At 46.4% G+C, this 27700-nt stretch overlaps 1 protein-coding gene across 3 annotated transcripts in view; it reads left to right on the forward strand.

The window, feature by feature from the left end:
• The window catches only part of PLEKHG4 (pleckstrin homology and RhoGEF domain containing G4), a 50746-nt gene that overhangs the window by 6836 nt on the left and 16210 nt on the right, over positions 1-27700 (forward strand). For 2 of the 3 annotated variants that reach the window (XM_077931766.1, XM_077931765.1), the window contains exons 1-11: positions 6425-6583; positions 7954-8151; positions 10052-11996; positions 15419-15634; positions 17127-17250; positions 18986-19079; positions 19366-19452; positions 21684-21800; positions 21980-22078; positions 22767-22915; positions 27017-27155. In XM_077931766.1, coding sequence (XP_077787892.1) covers positions 6440-6583; positions 7954-8151; positions 10052-11996; positions 15419-15634; positions 17127-17250; positions 18986-19079; positions 19366-19452; positions 21684-21800; positions 21980-22078; positions 22767-22915; positions 27017-27155 — 3312 coding nt within the window. In that variant the 5' untranslated portion in view covers positions 6425-6439. Of the gene's footprint in view, positions 1-6424; positions 6584-7953; positions 8152-10051; positions 11997-15418; positions 15635-17126; positions 17251-18985; positions 19080-19365; positions 19453-21683; positions 21801-21979; positions 22079-22766; positions 22916-27016; positions 27156-27700 lie in introns of those variants that run through there. The other variant, XM_077931767.1, reaches the window with a different exon arrangement.

Raw genomic sequence — 27700 nt, forward strand, 5'->3', positions numbered from 1 at the left:
TGGGACGATCCCAGAACTCTTTGAGGACCACTGAAAGGCCTCAAAGGCCTCTCTGGTAGTAGCAACGTGGCAAAGATGGGCCTCTGAAGATGATCTTAAGATCTGGGCAGAAAGTTTATGTGGGAGGCATGTGGTAAACCATAGGCACCAACTGCACCCAGCAGCACTCTCAAAGGTGAGCCCCACCCTTGGGTGTTCCTTCCAGAGAGACTGACTTCTAGGCCCTGACAGCTCTGCTCCTTCTTAGAAGTCACAGTTGCCCAACAGAACTGCCTATGATGCGGGAATAAGATATGTCAGGTGTTTATTTAGGAAGTTCAATGTTCCTAACTTTCTGGTGCTCTCTTGAGAGAGCTGGAGAGAGAACTGTAGGCATCAGAGCCCCTCCCCTTGTAACTCAGGGCTCGGGAACCTCTGGTCTGCAGGCCATACTTGACCTGCCAGGTGTTCAGATTTTGCCTGCAAAGCTGTTTCCCCCCCCCAAACCATGCCCACCTGCCACATGCCTGATGTCCTATGTGACTGCAGGTAGAGAGGAGACTGCTGGAGCAGAATTGAGGGCCTGTACATGCCCCCACTGTTTTCCCTCCCCGGAGTTCAGGCTCCCGCTCTCCTTCTCAGCAGCTGATTATGGCATCATGTAACAGGCAATGACCAGCCTGAGTCATGTGGGAATGTCCAGCAAGGGGATGCTGACTTCACCATAAAACAGGAAGGGCAGGAGCTTTTTCTGCAGGAGAGATTCAAGGGGCATTTTGTCCTGTGGTATTTCCGATGGGCCCAGGGGCAAAGGTCATGGGGGCAGCTGCCTTGCACCAAAGTGCAACTGAAACTTCTCCCTGGGAGAGAGCAAAGCACTCCTATTGTGGGCATCACGGCATGAACAGTCTCTGCCAGGCTGGGCTGAGTTCTGCCAGAGATAGATCTTATGCCACCATATGCATCATCTGTCTTGGGCCTTGTGAGAGTACGCTGGCCAAGGTCAAGTTCCAAGCATGGAAGTCAAGCTGAAGCCTGCAGCAGTTGCCTTTGCCAACTGGGTGCACGCACACCCACAACAAACGTTCTTGGGCTCGAAGTCCCACCATTCCTGACTTTAATCTATGCTGGCTGCTAGGGTTGCTAGGAATTGGAGTGCTGGAACAACATCTGGAAGGCACAGTGAATCCTTGCAGGGCTTGGCTAGCTCTGTTGTAATTAAAAATAAAAATCCCATTAAGGCTCTGTCTGGCTTAGAACCTGGGCAGAGGGAGATGAGAAGACCCCCACTGTGAGATGAATTATTAAGAATAAAGATGACATGAGGTTCCTGGGAGATGGGGGCTTGCTGAAGATTGCCACCTTTTTACTGATCTTGCTCTTGTGCTTAAACAGTAGGCTTGACACAGTGAAATCAGGCATGTGCAGCTTCTCCATCCCTTGCCAGAAGATTCACCCACGAAGGGTGTGTTTATATTACTGCCTTAAAGCACACTGACAGGGGTGTGGACGTCTTTCCCTGATGCATAGCTGCCCACACCTTGGTTAGAGACTAATTAGGAATAGCTTAAGGGCTCCAATCAGTGTGAAGCTGGTTTTGAGAAGCAACGGCATCAGGCAGTAGTATCTTATAACGAAGTACAATATACATTTGCATTTTTTATAATGTCTTGTGACTAAAAACCCAGCACTGGAAAGTTAATGAGTGCCCAGTAAAGGGGAATGTGGACATAAGCTTGAATTTCAATGTGTCGAGTTGCTGTTCAAGGCACAGGAGCCAGGCAGTAAAAAGGTGACAACCTTAGCCACCTTTTCATGATGATGAAGGCAATAATAATACTTTCCACACCCCACCACTTTTGCATGAGAATGCCCCAGTCTCACTTCTTTCCAGAGAATGAACTGTATTTCTTTTATCTGGTAAATCCTGGGAAATACTGGAGAAAGTCCACACTCTAATAATGATCTCATGGCCAAACAGTTACAGAGCAGGGAATCACAGGTGGGGATTGCACAGGTGCTGTTGCACTCAGGTCCTGCTTGCTTAATGGGCCTCCCTTAGGACATCTGGCTGGCTACTGTGAGAATTAGGTGCTTGACTAGATGAGCAGCCATGCTCTTCTAATGCTTTTAATTATGAGTTTCCTCATAATTTTTCTCTCACCCCTTATGTGCACACTTGAGCTGGCTAAACACAGGAAACTCGTATTAAACAACCTGCTGCACAAGAAAAATAGGAGCAAATTAAAGGCAATTGAGGGTGTTTGTGAAAAATATGAGAGCTCCCGCTCCCATTGGCATGTTGCTGGGGGCCTCCCACAACCTGGAATTAAGCCTGGCGGGCAAAGGAGGGTTCTTGGCTTCCTGTGCCCAGTGGTATCTGAGCCAGTCTGTGCCCTATTTGCCTTTCATGTAGTGGGTGATGAACGTACTCCTGGGGTAGCATGTAAGATCTCAATGGGACAAGTATGACCGGGCATTTGGCCACAAACACAAAATGAATTCCAAAGGTGGAATGCATCATCAGCAACAAATCTGCAGAGCGCATGACGGAAAATGACGGAAAATGAAGGGCAGAAGCACCCAATTTGCCACACAATAAGTGGAACTTGTAGTTTGATCCCAACAGTGAGAGAGAATGGGGGAAAGTGGGGATGGAAAAGTTAAGGTTCTCTCCCCCCCCCCATCCCCCCATTTGCCAAGGAGCCAACTAGAGATCCTCCTAGATCTGCAAAATCAGAGAGCTTTTATCTCAGTAGTTGGTTGGTGGCTGTCAATTCTTTGTTCACTGGACCATCTACAGGAACCCATCTCATTTTTTTAACTGAGGTTTTCCTTACACTTTCCAAAGGCTGGTATGCTAGGCTGATTAATAGATCAGGGAGAAACGCCTGAGGATATGTTCCCCTTTGTGTGCTTGCGCTTCATAAACGCCCATATTTTGGCACACATCCCTTTCTGCACAAAGGCGTCTTTTACAAGTTGTTTAAAGTCTCCACCCTTCTTTGATCTGCATGGAAATGAAGGGGCATGTGAGGTTGTTGCTGTTCGAATAGGTCTCAGAGTGGGCTGTTACTGGAGGGAACAGCCTCGCTTACAGATGAGGGGTGTCTCTCTCTCTCTCTCTCTCTCTCTCTCTCACACACACACACACACACACGAAGCTGTGTAACTCGTGAGTCAGATCATTGCTCTATGTCGTGTGGGACTACTGTCTACTCTGACTGGCAGCCACTCAAGATTTGTGACCCCCTCAGAATGCTTCTCTGAAATCTTTTCACTGGTGGTTCTAAGGACTGAGCTTTGGCCCTTCTGCATAGCAAGCAGGTGCTCTAAGACTGAAAATAAATCCATGCTAAGACCATGGGAACATATTCATTTAGTTTTCAGGAATGCTTTAATCAGAGGTCAGCAAACGTTTTCTGCAGGGGGCTGGTCCACTGTCCCTCAGACCTTGTGGGGGGCCGGATTATATTTTGAAAAAAAATCTATGAATGAATTCCTATGTCCCACAAATAACCCAGAGATGCATTTTAAATAAAAGGACACATTCTACTCATGTAAAAAAAAAAAAAACACTGATTCCCGGACCGTCTGCGGGCTGGATTTAGAAGGTGATTGGGCCGGATCCGGCCCCCAGGCCTTAGTTTGCCTACCCATGGCTTAAATGCTTTTTTGGAGCCAGTATCACAAAGGCCCCCTGGAATACTAGGATATTGCCAGTGAAGGTCATGAAAATAAAAGGAGGCAAGATCTGGTGCTTTTGTTAATCAGCTGTTTATTTAGCTCAATGCATTTCAGAGGCGTCTCCTTTGTCAGGAGCAATAGATTAAACACAGTAAAAATAATGATAAAACTCGCAGGCCAGTGACATTAATAATGGGGAAGAACACATATTGGGTGAAAGACACCCAAACATGTAAGAAATCTCCTATTGCATTGTACATTTCCTCACTAGGGATGCTGCCTTGGCTTGCATTTGCGGCCAGATAACAGAGGTGCTTCCTAAGTAAACTTTTACTATGGCAGTCTTAACCAGGGCTGGCCCAAGACATTATGGCACCTGAGGCCCTGGTTTTAACGGTAGAAATTCAGTGCCTAGAAAAGAACAGAATATAGTTTGGGTGCGCTTCTAAGGCAGGGGAATAACAGCAAGAATGATGGGTTTTTTTTAATCAAGTGGTCTATAAATTTTCTAAATTAAAAAATTAGTATATAAAAGTGAGGACAACAAAATGTTGCCAAGTATTTTGAATTGCAGTATATATGTAAGAGACATTGGTGTGAACGGAAAAATAAAGATTTGGGTTGGTGTCTTGCGTTTTTCTCAATGTGAGATTTAAAAAATAATAAAAATGGAAAAAGCAGTGACTCATGATTGCCATGATCCTAGGCTGCAACCAAGCAGGAAAACTGATTTGATTTGTGTGTGTGGGATATTTTGCTGTACTGCATCTGACTTCATCATTCCCCATCACCTTATTTCTTGTCAAAATGTTCACCCTATGTTTTGCAAATTATGGCTGCCAGAATAAATTGTATACATTGATGCACAGTTATATAATGTAATTGGAGTACTAAACACAGAGATTCTTGGCACGGAATCTTTTCTGGAATACACCCCTGAAGGCCCATCAAGAAGGGAGGGAGGCACTTTGGGCTTTGCAAAGGGGTGTGTGTTGGACAGTGACTGCTCCTTAATGAGCGAGGCATCTTGTCTGTGGGGTGGCTGATTCAGTAGATGCCGATACCCAAGTGCCCAACCCCAGGCAGCAGTGCCCTCCATGTTTCCCTCTGAGGGAAGGGGAGACCTCTGTTAAGTTGCTGCGAGGACAATTTCCTCTGTGCCCTGTGCCACTCAGTAGGGCAGGCAGCGTGAAGGGCGTGCTGGTGGTGGCAAGGAGTGAGCCAGGAGGGTTCGCTGTCCTCCATCTTGCCTGCCAAGAGGCCTTGTCCAATAGGTCAAGAGGAGGCCTGCTGGCTTCACTGTCTGGGTGGCCCCAGAGACTCAGCTGGACCAGGGATATAAGAAGGTGAGAACTGAGAAGGCCAGCCCCATCTTCCCGTCTGTGAGCCCAGCCCCACATTTCCTCCTCTTGCCTCATATCTGAGAACCTTTCCCCTCATAGGAAAACCTATGCCAAGCAATTAAACGATTTCCAAAGAGTGATCTGCTATCAGTAGAAAATGATGCCAACAATTGCCAGCTGTTTATGTCAGACTTCACCCCCATTTTGTGACAGGCTTCTCTCGTGCACCCCCATTTTGCAGACTGGTGAGCCTCACTAATTTTCTGTGGGCTATGCCAATCATGGTATCTTGGTTGTAGTATAATATGGTGAGCACTGAGCGACTCAAAAAGATTCAGGCACACCTCACTCTACTTCAGACGTAAAGGAAAAATGGATCCAGTAACAAGTCACATGATGCGTTGTAACCTGCTTCTTTATAGTGTTCAAAATTTTAGTGAATTGTCTGCTCTCTGCATGGAATGGCTATAACATAGCTGTGCTTTGCAGATAGGTGAGTGATGGCTGCCAGGGTAACTCAGAAAAGTTGTGTTCTCCTTTCTAGTACAAGCTAGCCCACCTTCTCCGCTGTGCGTCTTAAGAGCTTCTACCTAATTTCAGAACCAGGGTCTATGCTTTATTAGGCAGCTGGTCTTTGAAAGAGACTGCTGGGCATGGTTAGAAAAAGCAGAAAGTCCCAGGAACAACAGCTGCTAATTTCTGGCAAAGGCAATAGTTCACACTTGCAGCCCAGGATCTCTTGTTAAGTTCTTTCTGAGGAAGAAAGTTTGCACATGGTAACTTTTATCACCTTGCTTTCATTTAATTGCATTGCATTTATTATATTTATATCCTGTTTTTCTTCCAAGGAATTTAGGGTCGTCCCCGCACCTGCATTTCATCTTCACAACAAATTATGTGAAATCATTTTATTATTGATGATTGATTATATTTGTTATATTTATTATACTTGTTAGTTGCTATAATTTGCCCAAGGCAACTCAAAGTGACTCACACTTTGATAGGGAGAGGATAAAGTAGGATAGACTGAGCTGCATGAAAGTCTCCAGCATTGTCACTTTGGAGGGACCGATAGACTTAAAGGCTTTCCCTGATTTGGTAAATTCAGAGATTTATCACCTTTAAAATAAAAGTGTGACTTAGCCTCAGATGTTGAGGAAAAGGACAATCTCTGTGCTTGAAGCACATTCTGCAGAGTGGGTGGTTCATCTGAATTCATTTGGAGATGACAAGTTAATTGTTGTCAGATGTATTCGTTTTGGCAGCGAGCAGAACTGCTGAGACTGCAGGATCCTGCCTTTTGGTCTCTTTGGCACTGGTGTCACAGTGAAGGAAGCCACCCTTGCAAGAAGGGAGGTTGGCCCTTGAGCCTGCGGCCTACCCTGCTACAAAGATCACTCCCAGGAGGCCAATCTTAATGTCTTCTGAGCATGTGCGTAGATGCTACTGTACCTTCTGCTTCCATTTTAAGTCAAAAAGGCCACAATTTTCTCAATGTTCAGAATGTGGATACATATTGGGGTTCCCCTAATCTGGAGTTAGAGTTCCTATTCTTTGTGGTAGTTGAAAAGTGGGTAAGTGATGCAGTCTCCCAGAAACCTGAAGGGGGTTTGGCCCAGACTACTATCTCCTTTAGCTTTGTTTCCTTATAACGTGGGAAGAGGGCTTATTGTTTTTCTGTTTTGTTTTAATTATTTAGTTGTGTTTTTATCTTGTATTTTATTCTGTGAACCACCCTGAGGTCTTATGATGAAGGGTGTATGAATTTTAATAATAATAATAATAATAATAATAATAATAATAATAATACAATATGTTCTGCTAATTCTTGCTTAAATAGCCTACCCTAGATTCTAGTAAATGCTAATAATGCAATTAAAAGAAGCAACACAATCTCATTTTTAAAATAGTAATTTATTAAATGCTTAAATGTTTTTGCACATTTATTTGATAAAATTTATTTACCACTTGATTGTAGCAAAGCAGCCTTAAAGAGGTTTACAAAAAGAGTAAAACAAAAAAATCACTGATATTAACAGTTTAAAAGAGCTATTTTAAAATTATGTAAATTAGATTCCCTTATGTTAAGAATTTATGTTTTCTTGGAGGAGAAAAAGGATTGATGTAGCAGTCACCAGAGCAAGAGCTGGCTTTCTCATAAAGAAAGGTGGGCAGCTGCAGATTTCAAAGGCAGGGAGGGCACCTCCAGGCTAGGGCTGGCAGAGAGTGTGCTGTATGTTGAGAGCAGAACAGGGGACAACATGGACAATGTTCAGAAGTATAATATAAACTCTTTATGATACGCTCTAGCTGGCTTTAGAAACCCAAACCCAGCTTGTGCTGGTGGTATGATGGGTCGGGCCTTCCTCTTGCTCTGCCATGCTGTCATCATGGCTGTTCTAAAGCTCTTGGCTTTAGAGTCCCATTTCTAGCTGGAGTGACTGTGAGAAAACTGTACTAAACACTTTTAGCCACTTCTTTTCCCCATACCTCCCACCCCCAGTTTAGGGGGAACTTTCCTTTTTCAATATAATTCCACCAGGGGACACCTTGTAAGCCTGCAGTCCTGGGAAGCCGTACCAGCAGCTGCATAAGCCCTTTTAGTCTCTCTTTTTCACTCTCTCTCACACACATGCACACCCTGCGCACTGATATCTACAATAATAATAGTTTAGCAACAGCCCCACCCCTGCTCAGTCAGGGGAAGGATTTTGCAGCGTAAGCTGTCTGCCGCCACTCTGTCGAGACTAGGTGAGCGCTTCATTTGCACGGTAGAGGAGCTGGGCTCGGTGGATGGCGGTGGTTCAGAATGGTGGCACAAAAAATGAAGAGGGCGGATACGTCGATGGCCTCTGCCAAGTAGCAACCTGAGTCCCGGCAGGCACAGTTTCCACCTGTTGCCCCTCCTGAGCCACTTCACGCCCTCCTTTCCTTCTCTTGGCAGGATTCCCAGTCCCTGGACAGTTGTATCCAGAGTACGCTCTCGGCACTCTACCCTCCATTCGAGGTCACAGCAGCCACGGTTCTGTGCCAGGTCTTTGATGTGGTGGAGAAGACATACCGTGGGGACGGCCTGCACTACCTCATCGACTTTCTGATTCCAGCCAAGCACATCTTGCAGTGCGTTCAGCAGGATGCCTGTGTGAGTATCATGCTGCCTCCAGCTTGACCCAGAAGATTCTGCTAGCGCTGCAGGTGGGAGCTGAGAACCCGCCATGATGCTCATGCCAAGGCTCCTACTCAGCTAAGGAGGAGGGGAGACAGGGAGCAGTGCCACCGGATGCACTGGTGAAAGTAGTCAAAGGGTAGCCCAAGAATCCTTAAGGGGACGCTGCCCTCTTGCCCATGGCAATGAGACATACTCTGGATTCTCCATCTCCACCCCCACCTCCCAGTAGCAGTGATTATTTTGGAATCTTTAAATGTTCTGACTTGTTAAGTGTTTATCATAGTGAACAATTATGTAACTGTCCTACTTAAGAAAAACAATGTTTTTTCGGATTTAAAAACATTTTGTTTTATGCAAATGCATCAGTGTTGAAGTCCAGTCACCGTGTGACTTCCTTCCAACCCCGCTGCATTGCCATGCCGGCATCCTAGCTTGAGGGTCCAGCCTGAACATTAGCAACAAAACATGCCCTCCATTAGCCACATGTTCTCTATAGATGCATATTAACGCAAGAACAGAAAGGGTGGGGTGTCTTGTAGGAGGTGTGTTCTCTTGCCTGGATTCTACAGTTATTCACCTTCAGCTCCCTGCCCCCACCTACTCTTGGCAGGCAGCAGACTGTCAAGTTTCTGATGGAAAGGTGCCAAGTGATTGCCCAATCAGAAGTTTTGCCTCTGTTCTCCTTTGCTGTCACAATATTTGCGGAACTCAGTAGCTGCTAAGGAGGCTCCTTCTCCAGTAGCAACTGTGGCTCTCTGGTTTGTGCAGACTTTACGGAACCAGATCTGGCCCAGGACTCTGGTGCATGATGTGGAACATCCAGGTGGCTCTTCCTTCCCTCCCCACTGCTGCACATTCATTTCAGGGGGACTTACATAGAAGAATTGGAAGATTGTAACCTATCATGGTCTTCATGGAACCCAAAACCTGTCCCCAGGGATGGCTGTCCCAGCTTGCCTCCTAGCAGTGCTGCCTCTGTGTGGGACTCGTGCCGTAGCATGTTTTCATACCCAAATCAGCTTTCCATGGAAGTCAAAGGGACTTGTTTTTGTGTGCAGAGTCAGTCAGAGGGTTGCCGGTTGTGTAGGCAGACTAAATCCAAAGCAGGGAAAGACCTGGGGCCTGTTCTAGCTTTTCTGTGGCCTCAGGATCACCACTGTCCTTCTTTCCTCTTTTCTCAAGCTGTAGAACCACATTCAAAGTGAACAGGAGAATGGAAAGCCCCTCCCCCTTGGTGTTGCTACCACCAAAATGCTTCACTGAGCAGCTTTTTGCTTATTGATGCATTGGTGCTTTGCCTTTTGATCCTGGTCCCTGACTCATCCTTTAAAACAGTTTCACAGTAAAACAAAAAAATTGACAAGTAAATAAACAATTCATCCTGGGATTGATGCTCTGAAGGGCATGGAAATGCCTGACATTTTTAAAAATGCTCCAGGACTGCAACCACATAAACATTACAAAGCTGAAAAAGAAAAAGCATTCAACAAGATTTCATTGTTCTTAGAAACCTAAACATGAAGAACAGCAAATCGATAGATATGGGGAGGAAGTTTTACAATGTAGCACCACAGGGAAGGTCTCTAATAGCTACATTGAAAGGTGGCGTTACCTGAAGATCTTACTAGTGAGTCAGGGGGGTCTTTGAGATACTCTCATCACAATTTGCCATGTATTATATAGAAATAAAATGGGTTGTGCACACTCAGACATGCCAAAAGTCAATGTAAGACCAGCCCCAGTTTTCCAGCATCCAGCTGTTTCCATTTGTGCTGCTGTTAATAGAAAGCTATGAGATCATTATTAGGATATCTGTTGTCTGTTCTGAAAACCTGCTTGCGGTCAGTTCACCTGGATTATCATTTTCCTTCAGGTCCAGTATTGTGGATTGCTGTTCCGGCATGAGGGCTGGCCCCTCTGCATCCATGAAAAGATTGTAGTTCAACTTGGCTCCTTCGACTGGCGGATCCTGAGACCAGGAGACTTTTATCTGCAGGTGGTCCCTTACTTGAAAAAGTCCCCACGAATCATTGTGAAATGTTTGGCCGAGGACAAGCATAATGTTGATGAGCTTGTGGTTCCTGAAGTCTCCTACACTTCCATTTTCACTGTGGAATGGCTGAATGGCATCAACAGGGAGCGGATGGGAATGGCACTGGAAAACTGCTTACTAGGCACAGAAGATAAAATATTCCGGGTGCCCTGGGACAGAATAGTCAATCCAGAATTTATTGAAAGCCCCCCAAAAATGAACGGTGGCCTAAGTTCTGTTCCAGTGACTGAACAGCCTTCAGATTTGGTCTTTTCAGAGGTGCCGTCTCAAAGCAGCTCCCTTGAAGTGGAGTCCCAACTTTTTAATGGGCCAAGTTTACCTGAAGACAGCTTCTTTATGACCAATACAACAGAGCAACTTGTGAGGACAGCTGCCAGCATAGAGTGTGTGAGCCCAGGCCTTAGAGAAGACTCTATAAGTGACCTGGAAGGGGAATATGTGGAGCTCACAGACGTTTCACTGCCTAAATTTGGACCTCAATCAGTCTCCCTCAGTTACTGCACTAAGCCGAGGATGAGAGTAAAGGACAAGCCTGCAGCCAGTCAGGACAGCAGCACTTGCCTGAGGAATGGAGTTGGTTTAGCAGTCGTATTAATGCCACACGGGCATCTGGACACAGCAAAGCCCTCTGATACCCAGGCCAGTAATGCTAGGAATCTTTTGGAGGATGATCATGAACTAGAAAGTAACAAATTGCTATTGGAAAATTATGAGGGGCCTGCTGCTGGCTCTGATCCCAAGGAGCCTTCTGATGTAAAGGGGCAGGCCCAGCCAGGACATGAGCTTGACTGGAGGTACGCAATGTGCAGCTACCATGATGGAGAAGATGCTGAATGCAGGTCTCTGACAGCTGTGGCTTCTGAAATGACAGAGACAGCTCAGAGGAATAGCACAGAGCTGGAAAATGGCAGCAGGGTCTCTGAGCATGGCTATTGCTCTAGTGTGCTAGGAACAGGCACCAGGGAGGGTTGTGGGAGTTCTGGGAAGGATAACTTCCCTGAGCCTCATTTGGGACATTTGGCCAAGGACTCTGACCCTTCCAGCCCAAGGTTGCAGGAGAATGCCTTTTCCCCACCCATGCCAAAGTCACTGTCACCAAAACCCTTCTCTGATGTGAGGGCGGCAGCACACAGTCACCTCCCACAAGAACTGTCAGTAGAAGTCACAGGTCACACTTCTGAGCGGCTGGTGGAGCTCCATCACCCAGTTGAGCAGTTGGAGAAGGTGAGCCCAAGGCCAGCAGAGGCATTAGTGGGGTTGGGCAGCAGTGTTTATGGAGCGGAAAGCCTCCAATGTTTAGCCAAGCAAAGTCTCTCTGAGAAGGAGAAGCAGACCAGTTCTGGAAGCACCTTGTCACTCCAAGGTGAGACAGAGGCACACCTGCTCCAAGAGGCTGGGCAAGAGAATGTGGATTGTTCTCAACAGCAAGCTGAGAGTGCTTTTCTGCCTGTCAGTTCTGGGGTAACAGCAAAAACATTGGGGAGCAGCTGCAGCAGCCCTTCAGTGGAGACAGATGCACAAGTTGAGGATGCTTCTAATCAGGGTAACAAAGAAGAAGCTGCGGCTTGCTGGGTGGACCTACCATACCTGCTAAGCAAACCAAACACTTTGATGTTGGAACCCCCCCCAAAGGTGGAATGTTTGACAGGCAAGCCCCAACCCAATAAGGAGGGCCAAGTAGCACCCCTGCCCTCTGCACCAGTGAAAACGAGGTTACAAGGCGGCAGCACCAGGAATGTCTCAGATGGGGACCAAGTAGTCACAGGTAGGATTTGTGTCATGAATTTGGGAAATGTGGGTTTGTTTGTTCTTCTGGCAAAGTGACTTTTATGCAAGGAAGGCAAGGGGTGGAGGTTGAGAGTTCAGGCCTCCTCTGATGCTTCCCTGTGCCAGGGAGGAGCTTTAGCATCCTCAGAGTATCCTAGGACATTTTTGGACTAAATGTGGGTTGAATATTAATAGTAATAATCCTACCAATTTCCACTCTCCTTTTCCCATCCTCCATAAAAAATGACAACCCCCCCCCCCCCCCGCAAAAGAAAAACCCACACAAATTTCTAGCCCTTGTGTTCCATGAAGGGTCCTGCTTGCCAGTTTCCTACAGGCATTGGGTCATTGGCCTGATCCAACAGGACTCTTCCTATGGTCCATTTTGTGCAAATAAGCAATTTGCATACATTTGAAGTGTGCAAACTTTTCTGGATACATAATTTAATTTTCTGGTTGCAGGATTTTGATTTTTGGAGTGTTTGTGCAGCATATACATAGGCCTCTATAGTGCTTTTATAACACTAATCTAAACTAAGTGTGAATATGCAGGCATGAGGGTTCCCAGAGATGAGGTCGCAGCTTGGCTCCTCTTCCAGCCTTGCTGCTGCTGCCCTGCTACCTTGAGCTAAACCATGGTTTGGCTTAGCATGTTGTCTGAACCCAGGCTTGTAGTTTGTCTCCCCCTGGCAGACTGTGAGCTAGAAACCCACTTGGTTGCAACTTGTGCTATGGAGTGAGACAAATCATAAGCCTGGGTCCAGACAACATGCAAAGCCAAATCATGGCTTATTTTTGCTGCAGCAGCTAGGAAAAGTCACCTGGGGTGGAAACAGAAGGCTGAGAGGATGGGCAGGGAAGCAGTCCATTAGGGATGCCCTTGTTGTTGTGACTTGAAAAGAAGCAGGCCTTGCTTGGTGTGCACTTGTGGAGCGCATGTGAGTGAGTTTGCCTGCTCGCTTGGCACGTGCTGGAGCTGAGTCAGAGGAATCGGCTGCCTGCCTGCCTACCTGCCCACACAGTTGTTGCTTAACACACAACATTTCAAAATGATCCGTAATGCAAATGAAGCTCCCTCCCTGAAGAAGCATTTAAGTAAAGATCTTGATGAATGCTTCAAGCAGGTTAGAGCTTCTTGCATGCTCAGTCTATTATGGAAGGCAAAAACTGGCTGTTTTGGAAACCTGAGTGTGTATTTGTCTGTCTGTTCCTTCCTGACTCCTTCTCCCTGTCCTTTCTTGGTGGTTGGCTTCAGAGATATGCTGCACCAGCAGGGTTGGCTATGTGGGCAGAATCCAGTTGGATTTACATTAAAAATAGGAAGTTGCCTTATACTCAGTCAAATCCATTTGTCCAGCTAGCTTAGTACTGTCTACACTGACTTCCAGTGGCACTCCAGAGTTTCAGAGAGGAGTCTTTCATATCCCATCCTGGAGAAGCCAGCGGGGATAGAACCTTTGGACCTTCTGTGGACAAATTGGTTGCTATCCCACTGAACTATGAGCCATTCCTCTAATTTGCAAACTCCCTTGAAATGAATGAGACCTGTGCAGAGGTGCTTTTTGAGGAAGTGGGTCCTTGGCACAAGTGTCTGGAGTGGAGGCCAGATGTCATACCACACCAGCAGACAGCAGGCCTATAGCAGCAGACTTTGGAGAGGGACTGTGTGTGTGTGTGTGTGTGTGTGTGTGTGTGTGTGTGTGTTTGGTGCCAGGGCTGCACTTCTTGCCCTGCTTGGCTCTGAAAGCTTGCTCCCTGCGAGTCTTCACTTGGGTCTGACTGAGATGTACACAAATTGTGTTTAATTGAGTTGTTGGCAGCTTTGCTATCAAAAAAAGATGCCCCTTAATGTTATTCATTGAAAGATATTGCTGAGTCAGAAAGATCTGAGGTAATTTTTAAAAATCAAAATAGCTGTTAACCTTCCCTTTTCTTGTTGAAAGGCAGCTTGTCCCAGGCCTTTTCCTCTTCCCCTTCCACTTCTGGAGGTGGGCATGAAAACAAAGAATGGGGAGAAAACTCCTTTCCATGCTTTTTTAGCATTCTGGAGGAGGGTAACATGGTGTGTCCTGGTCTGCAGTGGTATGGAGTACCAATAACAGCAGAAATGGCTCTGAGACAGAAGCTGCAGAACATCAAGATGGTTTGTCACCAAGGTTGGCTGCCCCAGACCTCTAGCAGCTGCTGTTTCCATTCCATGCAGGATGTGTGCTCTAGGGGAGAGAAGTAGTTATGACATGATAATGGGTGGTGCTCAGCTTCTTTTAGTCTCTCAAGGCCAAACTACTGTAACACACTCTATATTGGGCATCCCTAGATGGTGATATATTCAGAAGCTTCACTTGGCAAAAACACACACCAGCCCACCTTCTCAGTTACAGCAAAGAACGAATTACATCAGTTCTCCAGCATCTATCTTAGCTCCTTATTGTCTTCTGGTCACAATGTAAGGTGTGGCTCTTGACCAAGAAAACTCTTAGGCTTTGTTTCTAATTACCTCCGAGGCTGCCTTCTCTCCTCCCTACGCTTGCCACAGGGAAGATCAGTCGAGAGTGCCGCCTCGGCTGTGCCATTTGCATGCCACGTTTGACAAGTAAGGTGTTGAGAGAACTTTTTTTCCTGGTTGCTGCTTCTTGAGGCAAGATGAGATGTCAGGAGATCTGATAGCAGCTTTCTGCCAGTTGTTGTTAAGATTTTTTTTGTGCATGATGGTGGGGCAATTGTTTCAGTTCAATGCAGACATAGAGCCTCACAAATTGGATAAATGAGGATTAGCACTTGGGCAGGAGACATTTAACCCTTTCCTTCTGTGCTGTTTTTCCAATCTAAATTGCCTCCCCAACCCTGAAGCTGCTTTTATCCTAGGCACCTATATCCCCCTGCAGGACAGCTTCAGTTAGGGGGAATTTAGATCAGGAAAATGGTGTAGTTAGATTAGAAACCTGCCCGTCTTGAATTTGGTTCCTGTGTTGTTTCTCTAGGTCTCAGCTGGTATATTTCCCATGGGAGCTGTTACTACCCTCCCCTCTTTGGGCTGATGTTCAATGGCTATGAATAAGCAGGTGTGTGGAGTAGTGGCTTTTAAACACACTATAATTGGGTATTTTTGTGTTTATTATATTCGCTTTATTTTTAACTGTCACAGTTTAATAAATAAACTAATTTTCTCTGAATTTATTTGGCAATGGTGACACGGGTCTCTGTGCATCTGCGACAGCATGGGCTGTAGTTTCCACAGTGAAAGTGAAGGCAGGCAAGCTAACCTGCCAAACCAACCCTTCCTTCTTCTCCTGATTCTCCTATGCAAAAGAGGCCGTAAGAGGAAAAAGCAACAATTTTATAACCCAAGCTTCACAGCCAAATACCCAACACAAAGTGGGTGATAGACCTATTCTTCTAGCATCACTTTTTCTTTTACAGAAGCCTCATTGAAATGGGTAGAAGAATTCAGCAGAGGAGGTGACCAAGTTAGGCTGGTGCCAGCTGATCATGGATCTATCTGGGAAGAAGGCTCAGCAGTGGCCACACACCAAGAATATCCCTTCGTTCCATCTGGTGGAAGTCAGCAAACTGTCCCCACTTCCATGAAGGATGTAAACTGGGAGGTGCTTAGGAGTGGAGTTGCCTGCCTACCAGGTAATAAGCATGGCTCTTCATAGAGTGAAGCTTAATGTTTACCTTATAGACTAGATCATTCTATGCTTTTCCTTTGGCTTGTAGTTCTGAGAGCAGACACGAAACATTGCCCATCTCAAAGTGAAAGAGGCAAGACCATCTGCACTGATGGGGCTGCTATGAGCTGCTCACTGCCTTTGCCTGAGGGCCAGTGTGACTTGATAGTGGCCACAGCAGGATTCCCAAAGCATGGTGGCTGTCAAACCCTTTCCCACATTGGTGCTGTAGCCTCTCCAACACATGCTGAGATCACTTGCTTGTTTTGAAGATGTGGGGGGAAATGGAGCTTTCAGAAGACCACTCCAATGCTTGAGTGGGGTCTTCATTGACAGCACTCTGTTCATTGTATGTCCACAGATGCCAAATTCTGCCCTAAGGACCTAATTACTGGTATGCAGGTTTGCATTTGTCTTTGTTAACAAATTCTGCTTCTAGGATACATGTTTTCAAAATGTGTTTGTTTTTTTGGTATTCATTCATTCATTCTTCTATTCATTCATTGAATATTTAGGAAAAGTCCATTTCTCTGTTGCAGTCGTGAGTGGATCTTCAGTGAATGAGTGGATATGGTTTTGCATGCTTAAGACTCCTTTTTAAAGGTGGGGAGGAGAAAAGCCAACTGAGGCTTGAGGCTTACAATAGCAGCTGCTAGACTGGGTGGCCCTTGCTGGGCTGGAGGCAACAGGTGAAGCCAGGTTCTTGTATTTAAGCCAATCAGTGCCTTAGGGTGCCAGAATATATATTTAAAAAAATATATTAAAGAGTGATTGGAAGAGAATAGCAAGAGGCAAGAAAAGTTTCGAGGTTTGAGGGGAAGTTCTGTTAATGATTTACTTCAGTTGCTTTTATATTTTATTGTTATTTTGCATTTTATTGTAGTTAGCTTTCTTGAGCAACATTTTGTAGAAAGGCAAGAGACAGATGTAACTAACTAACTGGATAATAAACCAGTAGTCCATGTCTTCAGTCTTTGGGCTCTAGTCTTAAGTACTAGGTAGTAGTACTACTAGTAGTTTTCAAATGGTGTTCCACATACTGCATTTGCATGAAAATCTTGCAAATAAAAGCACCCAACCCAAGTAACAGAAGGAGAGAACTGTGAACTGCCTTTTTTAAAAGTAAGCGTCTTTCACACTTTCATTCTTCTACCTCACTATGTCAGGCTAGTCTTGTTTAGAAGAGAGCCCAGGGAATCGTCTGTGTTGGGGTTCCAACAGAGACATCCTTTTGGATCAAAGGCCCAAGGTGAAACCCCCTAGTTGTTTTGTCCACTAAAAGGATTAGGATCCACAGGTTATCTCATTAGAATAAAGTCTGTGTGTCTGCCTGCATTTTACCTGTCCAGGCGAATGGCCAATGGCCAACATTTCCCAAGGGCTTCCTGTGCGTGGAAAGAGCGTAACTGTAATTCCTGCCCTGTCGCCAGATATAACCAAATCATCCTTATTCACAGGCACCAGAGACAAGTATGGACATGCGGTGGTCATCATCACAATGAGGAATACAATTTGGCTAAACCCACACTGCAATGCTAGTGAGCTGATGCGCCTCCTCCTGTACTTACGGAGTGTCCTCAGGTTTGTGGGATGTCTGAGGAAGGGAAGAAGGAGAGAGTGACTAGAGCAGGAAGAAATACTGCTGCGCAATATATGTATCACACCAGTAGGCCTTCTAGTGTTTCCCGTTCTGCAGGCTGCATTTCTTCTCCATGTGTGCTGTTTGCAGAGATACTTTTAAAAATCAGGAGGCATCGGGGCCATCAAGCCCTGAGCGCAGCAACTTAATGAACCTTCAAGATGGAAGTACTGTTCTTGTTGTTGTTTTGCTAAAATTGCACTATGGCCTACTTTACTGGGTAGTTGAGAGGATAAAAAAATGATAAAGTGCTTTGTCAAATTTTAAATGGCATTACAAAAAGTAGTAAGCTGCAAGGGACTGTTCAAATGAGAACATAGTATGTAAAGCCTATACAGTACATAGTATAGGAGCATGGATGACACTGTGCCTGGACAGCCCACCCAGGCAAGCCTGTCCCAGCAGAAACTCACACACTGGATTTGCCAAAGACTTGCATGTAGAGTCTAATGTGCACAGACCAGAAAATCCTGGTTGTGTCTTTTTTCTTTGATTTTTAGACTTACTTGTTTTTATATAACTTCAGACCTTGCCTAAGCACTACCCTCCGGCCAGGAGTTGACAGGCTAGAGATCTTCTTTATTACATTAATTGCCTCATTTCCTCCCAAGGAGCTCAAGTTAGCACTCATGATTCTCCATTTCCCCATGGGGAAGTTTTTAACATTTTATTATGTTTTTATATGTTCTGGAAGTCGCCCAGAGTGGCTGGGGAAACCCAACCAGATGGGTAGGGTATATTGTTGTTGTTGTTATCATCATTATCATTATCATTATCATTATCATCATCACCACCACCACCACCCTGTGAGGTAGGTTAGGCTGACAAGACAGTAAGGTTAAAGATTTCACTGCTTCAAGGTTCAATAGTGGAAATTTAATCCTGATCTCCCTGATCTTAGCCCAGTTAATATCTCTCCACCTTATTCCATATTTTGGGGGAAATGTGTAGAAGTGAAGAAGCTGGGGGAAGGGAGTACTTTTTCCCATAGGTCTGAAAATCTATCGGGTCCCCTATCAGCACCTTTAAAGCTAACCAATTCAGGCTGCAACCCTGTACATACTTATCAAGGAGCAATTCTCATGGAGTAAACAGTACATAGTAGTATGATCCTTGTCTTGCTGTTGTCCACCAGACACAGGAAACTACGTTGGTCTGTTCCAGAGATTTATGCTGTGTGGGGTTTTGTAAATAATAATAATAAATCCTTCAGAGTTCTTGATGTGTTAAGTTAAATTTTAAATTCTAAGTTTCCTTAGAATTACAATAATTTACTATTACAATCCATGTTTAATGACACTTATTTAATTAAATGTGCATTTATTTATTTATTAAAATGTGTAGTTATTTAAAATGAAGATTAAAAATGCCCTTATGCATGATTTTAAAGTGCCCTTTTGCAGTGATTCTCTCCCCCCACTCCATGAACATTCCTCAAATAAAAGCCCTGAGGACCAATGTGGACAGTCAGCTGCAATTCCACTTGTATCATGGAAGAGAAGGGCAATAATTGGGTAGTGCCAAGTTCCACCTGTCTAGAAGCACCCTTCTAGGGCCAGTGGGTTGAGGGCTGTTGAGGGCTGCTGTTGCTGAGAGGCTATTGTCTGGAGTTGGGCACTCTGGAATAGCTTGTATGGATTCTCAGCAATGAAGTCTTCTCTTCTTTTTGACTTCCAGGCCCGAGTGCCAGGCTTTGGGCCTAACTATCCTGGTAGATGCCCGTCGATGCTCTCCAGTCCCAGCTCTCTTTAAAGCTTTAGCTGTTCTGCAGGTGAGGCCTTTGCTCCCAACTCTTTTTTCCTCTTCTTCCCAACCCTAAAGAGTGACCAGAGGAACCTGGGTTAGAACAAGTGGGTAGCAGTGCCCATCAGGCCCTCAAATTTGTCTCTTTCACTTTAAAAAATGGAATGGCTTGTAGGAAGGCAGAGCAAAGTCTGTGCAAAGCAAACAGCGAAGAAAAGATCCTTGCCCGGCTGCTCATAAGACCAGACGAGACTTTGGACCAGAGCCAAAGCCAACAGCAGGGGCTCCTCCAATCTCTGTTTCTGCTCTTTCAGGATGCTGTCCCTCGCTGCATCCATGGGGCCTTGTTGCTTGTTGAGAAAGATATCAGTTTTCGATTGGAAAAACCAGCTTCTATACAGGTATGAGAGGTATTCACACACCTTTTTCATCTCTGAGCACTTCACTCTTTTACTCTTAGGCTTGTTTGCCTCTGCAATTCTATGTTGCAAAATTCTGGGTAATCTTATCTAGCACAGATTTTGGATGTGGAGGAATTTCAACTTCCTTTTATTTTCCTTTATTTAGCTTCCAAGCTCAGTTGCAGGGAGACTTTAGAAAACATGTTGGATGGACATGTCGGTGTGTCATTCCAGGTTGCATGGGCTGGCACACTGTGACTTTATATTTTTAACAAACCTGCTTCAATGACTACCTTTTATTTGGATAGGTATTTAACTACACCACTCAAATAAAAGGAACTGCTGGGGGGAACAGTCCACTTTTCTGTAAAAATGTTTTTTCCCTGTAGATATTTATCTGCTGCTTCCCAGTGAGAAGAAAAAGAGCCAAACATTTTTAATGGTTGTAGCCATTTTGAATTTCCCAAAATGCAAAAAGCACATCAGAACAGGGCTTTATAGGAAAAACAAAAAGGCTGCTCTGATTCTCTCTCTTCCCTTCCCACAAATTAATTTCACATTACCTCCATAATACTGCTGAGACAGAACAGCTTCTTTCAAAGCTGGTAAAGAAGCTCAAAAGTTGTCCTTTTGGTCCAGCTGCAGCATTGATATTTGTTCCTCTGTGGCCTCTTGCAGTCCTCCAAATAGAAAAGGTTCTCTCCAGCTACATTCAACTCAGAACAGACCCATTGAAATTAATGGATTTAAGTTAGTTGTGTCTGTTAATTTTAATTGGTTTACTCTCTGTAATACTTAGTTGGTGGCAACCAAAAGTTCAGAATAAAGCATGCAACCATAGTTTTTGTTTGTATGGATTATTTTGGGTGAGGAATGTCAACTTGCTCCAGATCTGAACATATTTGTTTCAAATTACAAAAGTGTTTTGTGCCCAGTCACTTTTCATGACTTTCCCCTCTTTTAGGATGACAACCTGACTCTTTTGTGCATGATTTAGATTTCACATGACTTGAGCATGTGGAAAGGAACCAGCCTCTCAGGTTGAGAGAGCAAACCTGACAAGCAGAAGGCGTCAACATGCCAATATGTCAGCTGAAAGGGAAGACAGCTATTAAACTAGGCGAGGAGGCTGGGGAAGGGGGGAGATATTCTCAGTGCTAGAGGAGAAATGGCTTAAGCCTTAAGCCAATGAGGCTCTGGAAAGAAGGGAGAGCAGCAGAAGACAACAAACAAGTACAGGTACCTCAGAAGTCAAACAGAATCAGTTCTGGAAGTCCGTTCAACTTCCAAAACATTCAGAAACCAAGGTGCAGCTTCTGATTAGCTGTAGAAAGCTCCTGCAGCCAATTGGAAGCTGTGGAATCCGCGTTGGATGTTCGGGTTCCAAAGAACGTTTGCAAACCGGAACACTCACTTCTGGGTTTGTGGTGTTCAGGAGCCAAAACTTTCAACTCGCAAGGCGTTCAACTTCCGAGGTATGACTGTATTATCAATTGGACTAGATAAGGAGTGCTTTGCCATCACCAGGGGAAACCTGAGGGCATTGCTTCCCTTTTGTAACTCATGCCTGACCCTGGGTAGCTCCTCTGGTACTGCTCTGCTGAGCTGCCACCAACCAGCTGGTCATCTTGAGTTTCTGTTGTTGGGGGTTGGGCTGTGGCAGCCACCCTTCACCCGCCTTGATTTGTTAGTCTGTGTTCACTCCATGCACTTCTCCTTCATCCAAGGAAAATCTCAGGCTCTCACCAGGAGTGTCTACACATCCCTTGGCTCTTGGGACAAGTTTTTAACCCATGGTGACTAAGAATCACTCTGACCCTCCCTATCCCCTACTGCTGACCAAAGGTAGAGGCAGAACATAGCCATCATGGCTGGTAGCCCTTGATAGCTTCCCCCTCTTCTGTGAGCTTGTCGTACCTCCTTTATAAAGCTAGCCAAGTTGTTGATCTTCACTGCCTTTTGTGGGAGAAAATACCGCAGCTCAGCTAGGTGGTGCTGTATGAAAAAGTCCTTTCTTTTCTCTGTCCTGAACCCTCCAATATTCCTCTCTTGTTGCCCTAATCTCTCTCCTCTCTGAACCTCTCCTGCAAGCGCCTTATCCAAGACGCAGCACAGCTGGGAGTTATCGGTGTGAAGGCCAGCAGGAGAGTCCGGGCCCAGTTCGCTGGCCCATTGGCCTAGCACAGGGCTCTTTGCCTCAGTTTTGCACTTGCATGTTTGTTTCTCCTCAGTGGGAACTTCTCACCTCCATGAAATCCCTCCACAAGCACATCGAGGGGGGGCAGCTGCCCCTAGAATTTGACGGGGCCCTTCCATATTGCCATCAGGACTGGCTGCGCTTTCGAATGGTGAGTGAGTGATGCTCACATCCGGGCCCAGTAATGCTGCCGCTTGGTGGTATGAGTCCAGACCAGTCTCTGGGGCCTCCCAGCGTTCCCCTCCCTAACCCAGGGGGAAACTGCTTGGTTTGAGAGCCTCAAGGAAGGAGGTGGGCTGTCAGTCAACTCTATGCTTGCTGGCCTTTCAGCGCCTGGAGCACCTGCTGCATGGATGCGAAGATGCCGGCACCTTCCTCAGGGAAGCCATCCAAGCTGTGGAGTCCAGCAGCTGGCCAGAGAAAGTGGAGGTGAGTCTTCTGCTTCCCATCTATAGTTGTTGGAGCAACAACCATCACCTGTTTCAAGAGTTTGGAGAGTAAGCAAGAGGAGGGGAGCACTGAGTAAATGATACAAACATTAACATTTACAATCACACCAATGTATCATTATTATGTTTGGCCGCCATGGCCAGAAATGAAGGTCCGCTCCAGGAAGTAAAGAACAGTTGCCCAGAATGTATTATGGGAAGTGAATGGTGTGTCAGTCTTGGGCATCCCGGTGCTCCTTTCTTGCCCCAGAGAGACAGCTTGCTGGGGAGGAGACCCTGGAGTGCCTGGAGACCTGGCCAGGCCAGCAGGCTTTGCAGCACAACTGCAGCAGAGAGCAGGATATAAGGATGCAGTGCCCTCTGCCATGCTGTGTCATCTTTTCAGGGTGAAACTTGGGTGCCTCTTGCTGCCTGTCGGCCTCAGAGCAGCGCCTAATTGTGTCAGGAAGGACGGAAAAGGACCAATTGATCTCAGAGCAAAGCAACTGGGTCTAAATCATCATAATACCTCAGCAAAGAGGGAGGATTCTTACCTTCTGTTCCCAGGTCACTTTTAGGAACTTGTGAGGGGTGGTCAATTTTCTCAGGCTGCTTTTCATACTGGTTAAGAAAAACATTTGATTGTAAATGCCCTGAGCAGGGTCTGTGTGCTTTTCTTGGTTTCTCAGGAGGCTGATGCCTTGCTGAAGAGCTACAGACAATTAATGAAGACGGTTCTTGATGATAGACGGCTGGTCAGGTTGCAGCTGGAAGGAGGGGCGCTTCTTGCTCGCCTAAGGAAAGAAGAGTCCTGTGTTACTCTGACGGAGGACTACAGGTGAGTCTACAGGGAAACAGAGAGTGGGGAGGGAGGGTGGCCAGGAGAAAAGCAGGAAGGATGGGTGTGCTGTGAAAGGCCCCCAAGCACACAAGAACTGCCACTCTGTCCCCCTAATGCATGAAGCCATAGGGGCTCTGGCAATTCAGATTCTGCCCCCAAATTAAAATTAAATGATGCCCATAAATAACAATGACTCATATTAAATTATTTTACTATCTAATGCTTATCCAACCTTCCCTCTGAGGAGTTCAGAGTATGATACGTGGTGTTTTATCCTCCCAACAACCCTGTGAGAAGGAGGTAGCTTAGCCTGAGAATGACTTGCCCGTAGCTCTTCAGTGAGCTCCAAGGGCAAGGAAGGATGCAAGCTCCAGTCCTTTATCCACCATGTCACACTGTTTTGTGAGTGACATATTTGAATGATTCAATGATGGAATGTTTTTTGTTTATTTGCATAGAGGTGCTCCATTTGCACACTCTTCATACCACTTCCCAGGCAGGCCCTAGCTCCCTCTGCAGCTTCCTTGGGTGGGAGGAGTTCTGCCTGCTGGAGGTTCTCCCTCTGCCCTGGGACTCCAGGTTATGAGGAAGGGAGAGCTGCCTGTTTGGAAGCACAGCAGCAGGTCTGCTGATCTGGACTCTGGAGATTTGGGCAGGGATTTGCTGTGCGCACGCACAAGTGTGAGAGGCAAAAATGTGCTATGTTGTTCAAGTGATGGCCTGCAGGATCTAATTGCATTGAATTGCACAAGCAGAAAAAATGCCCTCTTGGGGCTGGTCCACATGTCTGCTTCTCCCATGCCTAGAAAGCATGGGCTTGAGTGGTTTCCTGCTTGTTCCGTGCTTTCTAGGCACAGGTCCGAGCAGTTTTGTGTTTGCCCCATTGCTCCCCCCCCCCCCGAAAACCACTCTTCAGTGCTAAATCAGAATAAATAGCAACCCGTAGAAAATCCAATTGCCATTTGTTCCAATTCAGCACTAAACTCTGGGTTTTCCTGAGGGAAAGCGGGGGGCGGGGGGAGGAAGTGTGGATAAGCCCTTAGTCTCACATTCAGTACTTTGAATACTTCTGAACTTGGGATGTGGCTGCACAGACCAGTCCTTCTATTGATGTGCTTTCACTAGCAGGGCTGGATCATGCCTGCTCAGGGGGACAGGGAGGAAACGCATTGGTTTTCAGCAGTATACAGGACTAGCCAAAAAAAAAAAGTGCTTGATGGATTGCCTGCTGCTTCTTGTGTCTGTAACAGTGTAATGCAAAATACATCTCCCCTACCCGTCTGGCTCTTGTGGGAGGATCACATGTACAGACTTTGGGGTCCCTTGTCACCCTGCCTTTATTGATTTACTCAGGTTCATGACAAAGACCTTGGCTCCTGGCTGCCTTTGCCTTGCTGTTCAACCAGTTTGTTGTGTTTACCTTACCTTTCTGCCTGTTGAAAAGCTCCACTCCAGTTGCACTCAGGTCTTGTTTGCAAGATTCCCACAGGCATCTGGTTGGCCACTGTGAGAACAGGATGCTGGACTAGATATGCCACTGGCCTGATCCAGCAGCTCTTTGTACCAATGCGCTTTTCCAGCAGTGCTCTGGGGAGTCTGCAGTAAGCAAGCTCCAATGACCCAAGCAATGAGCCAGGGCTTTCCTTTGGGGGTACTTTCCATGACACTTGAACGGAAGTTCAGGGCCCTTCCATATGGAAGTTGGTTGGCTTTCCTCCAGCAATCAGAATCCAAAAGCAGGGATGGGGAATCTTCTTCAGACAGAGGGCTACATTCCCTTCTGGGTCGCCTTCCAGAGGCCACATTATAGTGGTGAGTGGGACTAAAGGCAAAAGTGGACAAAGCAATGGGGGTGAATTTGTTTTACCTTTATACCGCCATCTAGTTTCTGTTCATGCATACATCATGCAGACAAAGAAAGAAGTATTAAATGAGTTCATTCTACTCAGGCAAAAGCAGTACTGGTGGGTGTGGCTCAGGAAGGGACGTGGCCTGGAGAGAGTCCTGTGGGTGAGTGGGGGCGCTGGAGGGCCACATTTGGCCCTCGGACCAGAGACTCCACATTCCTTTGCTGAAGGAGATGCCTGGAAGTGAACCAGAAGCCAAAGGCTGTAACCTTTCCTCATAAGCGAGTTGCTCCACCCTCTTGATCATTTTGAACCTTTTCACACCCTATAATATCCTTTTTGGGGTGAGGTGAGTAGAAATGTACACAGTCTTCCTGGTGTTGTTGCACCATAGGATTGCATAATGGGGCATTCTTATGCTGGCAGTTTTAGTTCTAATCTCTTTCCTAATAATGATCCCTAGCATAGAATTAGCCCTTTTTCACGCTGTTGGCTGCACACTGGGTTGACATCTTAATCGAGCTATCCACTGCAACCTTATTTATTGAATTTATATCCTGCCCTTCCTCCTTAAAACAGCCTTTGTTTTTAGAATCATTTAATTGTAGAGTTGAAAGGAACCCTGGGGGTCATCTAGTCCAACCCCCTGCAATGCAAGAATCTCAGACCCCAAGAGAGCTGATGAAGCCCCACTTAGCTGACAAGTAACAAGCTGTGCAGCAACAACCCTGCTGCCCTCAAGAGAGTTCCAGGCCATTCTGCCAACACTTGGATCACCCCCACTTTGTATGCCTGCACTCCCACCTGGGCTGTCCTAAGGCTGCCGGTTCCCTCTGATGCTTTTGCAAGAGTCATGGCCTGGCTCTGCCTGTTGCTTGGCTCTGACCTGGTTCAGCCTGGGAAGGTCTCCTTCCAGTCTGCAGCTTGCCTTGTAAGGGCCTGTGGCCATGCTCAGGCACTGTGGGTGGGCTCATAAGACTCTGAAGACTAGCTTCCATGCGGCAGAGAGCTCTCCCTGCCAGGGCTAGTGGTGATAAGACAAAGGGCTTGCCCCCTGCTGGCCCGTATTTGAGACGCTGTCTTTGAAGACTGTTCCTCTTTCCGCTAAGAGTGCCTGCATTTTCCTTTGGAAATTGAGTGAGTTCAGTTTCCTTCTTTCTCAAGCACCCCCACCAGCCCTTCAATGAGAGAAAGAGCCTTCAGCCTGGTAAGGAAATCTCCAAAAAGGAGTCCTGCCAAAAGCAACTTTCAGACACAGGAGTCTAAAATTACCCTGGAATCACACAAGACATTTGTTGGCACTTGCTGTTGGAACCTTCCCCCCACCCCCCTGCAAAGTAACATTGGCCAAGGAAAACAGATTCCGGTGGGGAGGGGGAGGCTCTAAACCCACTTCAAGCCTCTCCTTTTTGTTTTAGGCCTGCTTGAATCTGGTGATTTGATCTGGAAAGTATGTGTGGGGTAACCTCCTTTACTGAGCTCAGCACAGGCGGCAAGGCATACTGGCGCTCTGCCATCCTAAACTTTTTGCCCCACTGCTCCACTTACCAGATCCTTCTTCAAGGCTTTGAGCACAGCCTAGGGAAGGCCCCTTTCGGCTGGCTGTGACTGCTGCCTCCTGCACAGCACAGAGCAGAACAGGCAGCCGTTGGCTGTGTTTGCCCCAGATTGGGGTGAAAAGGGAAGATGAATTCATTGATTGGATGAGCTTCTGGACCAGGAAAGGTCTCTGTGCAAGCTTGCCAGTCATCTTGTCAGCAGGAGTAATGGGTGGTGGGGGTGGTAGCAGTTGTGGCAGTGCAATCAAAAAAGTGTCCACACTACCTTCTCCACCTACAGTAGTTCTCAGATATTTAGATGTTTCCAGGGCAGACTGAGATGCTGCTGGGTGTGAAATGAACTTTGAGGCAGCCTGGCAAGCCATGCAGCCATTCACAAGGAGAGCTTCCTTTCCCACTCCCACAAATCCAACCAGAAGAGAGGACACCAGCAGCTGCTTGCTGCATCCTGATCAGAAGGGAAGTGAAGCTCTTGGAGGGCAGTGGGACATTGGCATCTGTTCTCTGCCCTGCCACATGGCTGTGCAATGAGCTGGTGCCCTCCTCTGTCACCCCATCACCCTCCAATGTCCTGGAATCTTGGGCCTTTGTTTGAGTCACAGCATCTCAGGGATTTAAGCAGTACCCACAGTAGCAGGTTGTAAGAAACTGGAACTCCAGCTGATGATACCTGGGCCACGCTTCCCTTTCAGAGATGCGCTGGAGGCAGCTGTTGCGCTTTACAATGGAGTGGATGAGGGCATCCATCAGCTGGTGATGATGTCAAACAAGCGCATCCAGACCCTGGAGTTGGTGATAGACTTTGGAGCCTTCGAAGAAAGCTTCCGGGAGGTTTGTTGACATTTTTCTGGCAGCTCAGATGGATTTACAACCCAATCCTTTTAACTGCAGTGCTGGCCAAAAACTATGCACAGTCGGGCTCAGGGGTTGGTGTTGACAGTGAAGCAGAACGTCCACTAAACAGCACCTGGGATGGCTGAAATTAAATCTTGACGGGGCTGAAATAGTGGTGATTGGCAGGCCTTGGGCCAATGGGAGTTTCTTTCACCTCCTTTGGCCACTCAGTCTTGTAGGGTTGAGGTTGATTGGCTGTGATCCATCACTGGAGCAGGTTAACACCACTTGTTAAAAAGGCTTGCATTTTAGAGGTCAGTAGATAGATGTGCATCCTGCATCCGGTTTGGACTCATGTTTTCTGTTATTGGAAGAGCAGTGGGACAGGGCCTTTCCCTGGGCTTGGCAGGTAAGGTTCCCAAAAACATATCATGGACTGTGCTAGCAGCATGAGCAGCAGCATCTAGGAACTCTAGGAGCAATGTGAAGTGCCACAATTGCACCGTCCCAGTCATAGAATCATAGAATCATAGAATTGGAAT

The sequence above is a fragment of the Podarcis muralis genome, chromosome 7 (genome assembly GCF_964188315.1).
Source record: "Podarcis muralis chromosome 7, rPodMur119.hap1.1, whole genome shotgun sequence".
Lineage (NCBI taxonomy): Eukaryota > Metazoa > Chordata > Lepidosauria > Squamata > Lacertidae > Podarcis > Podarcis muralis.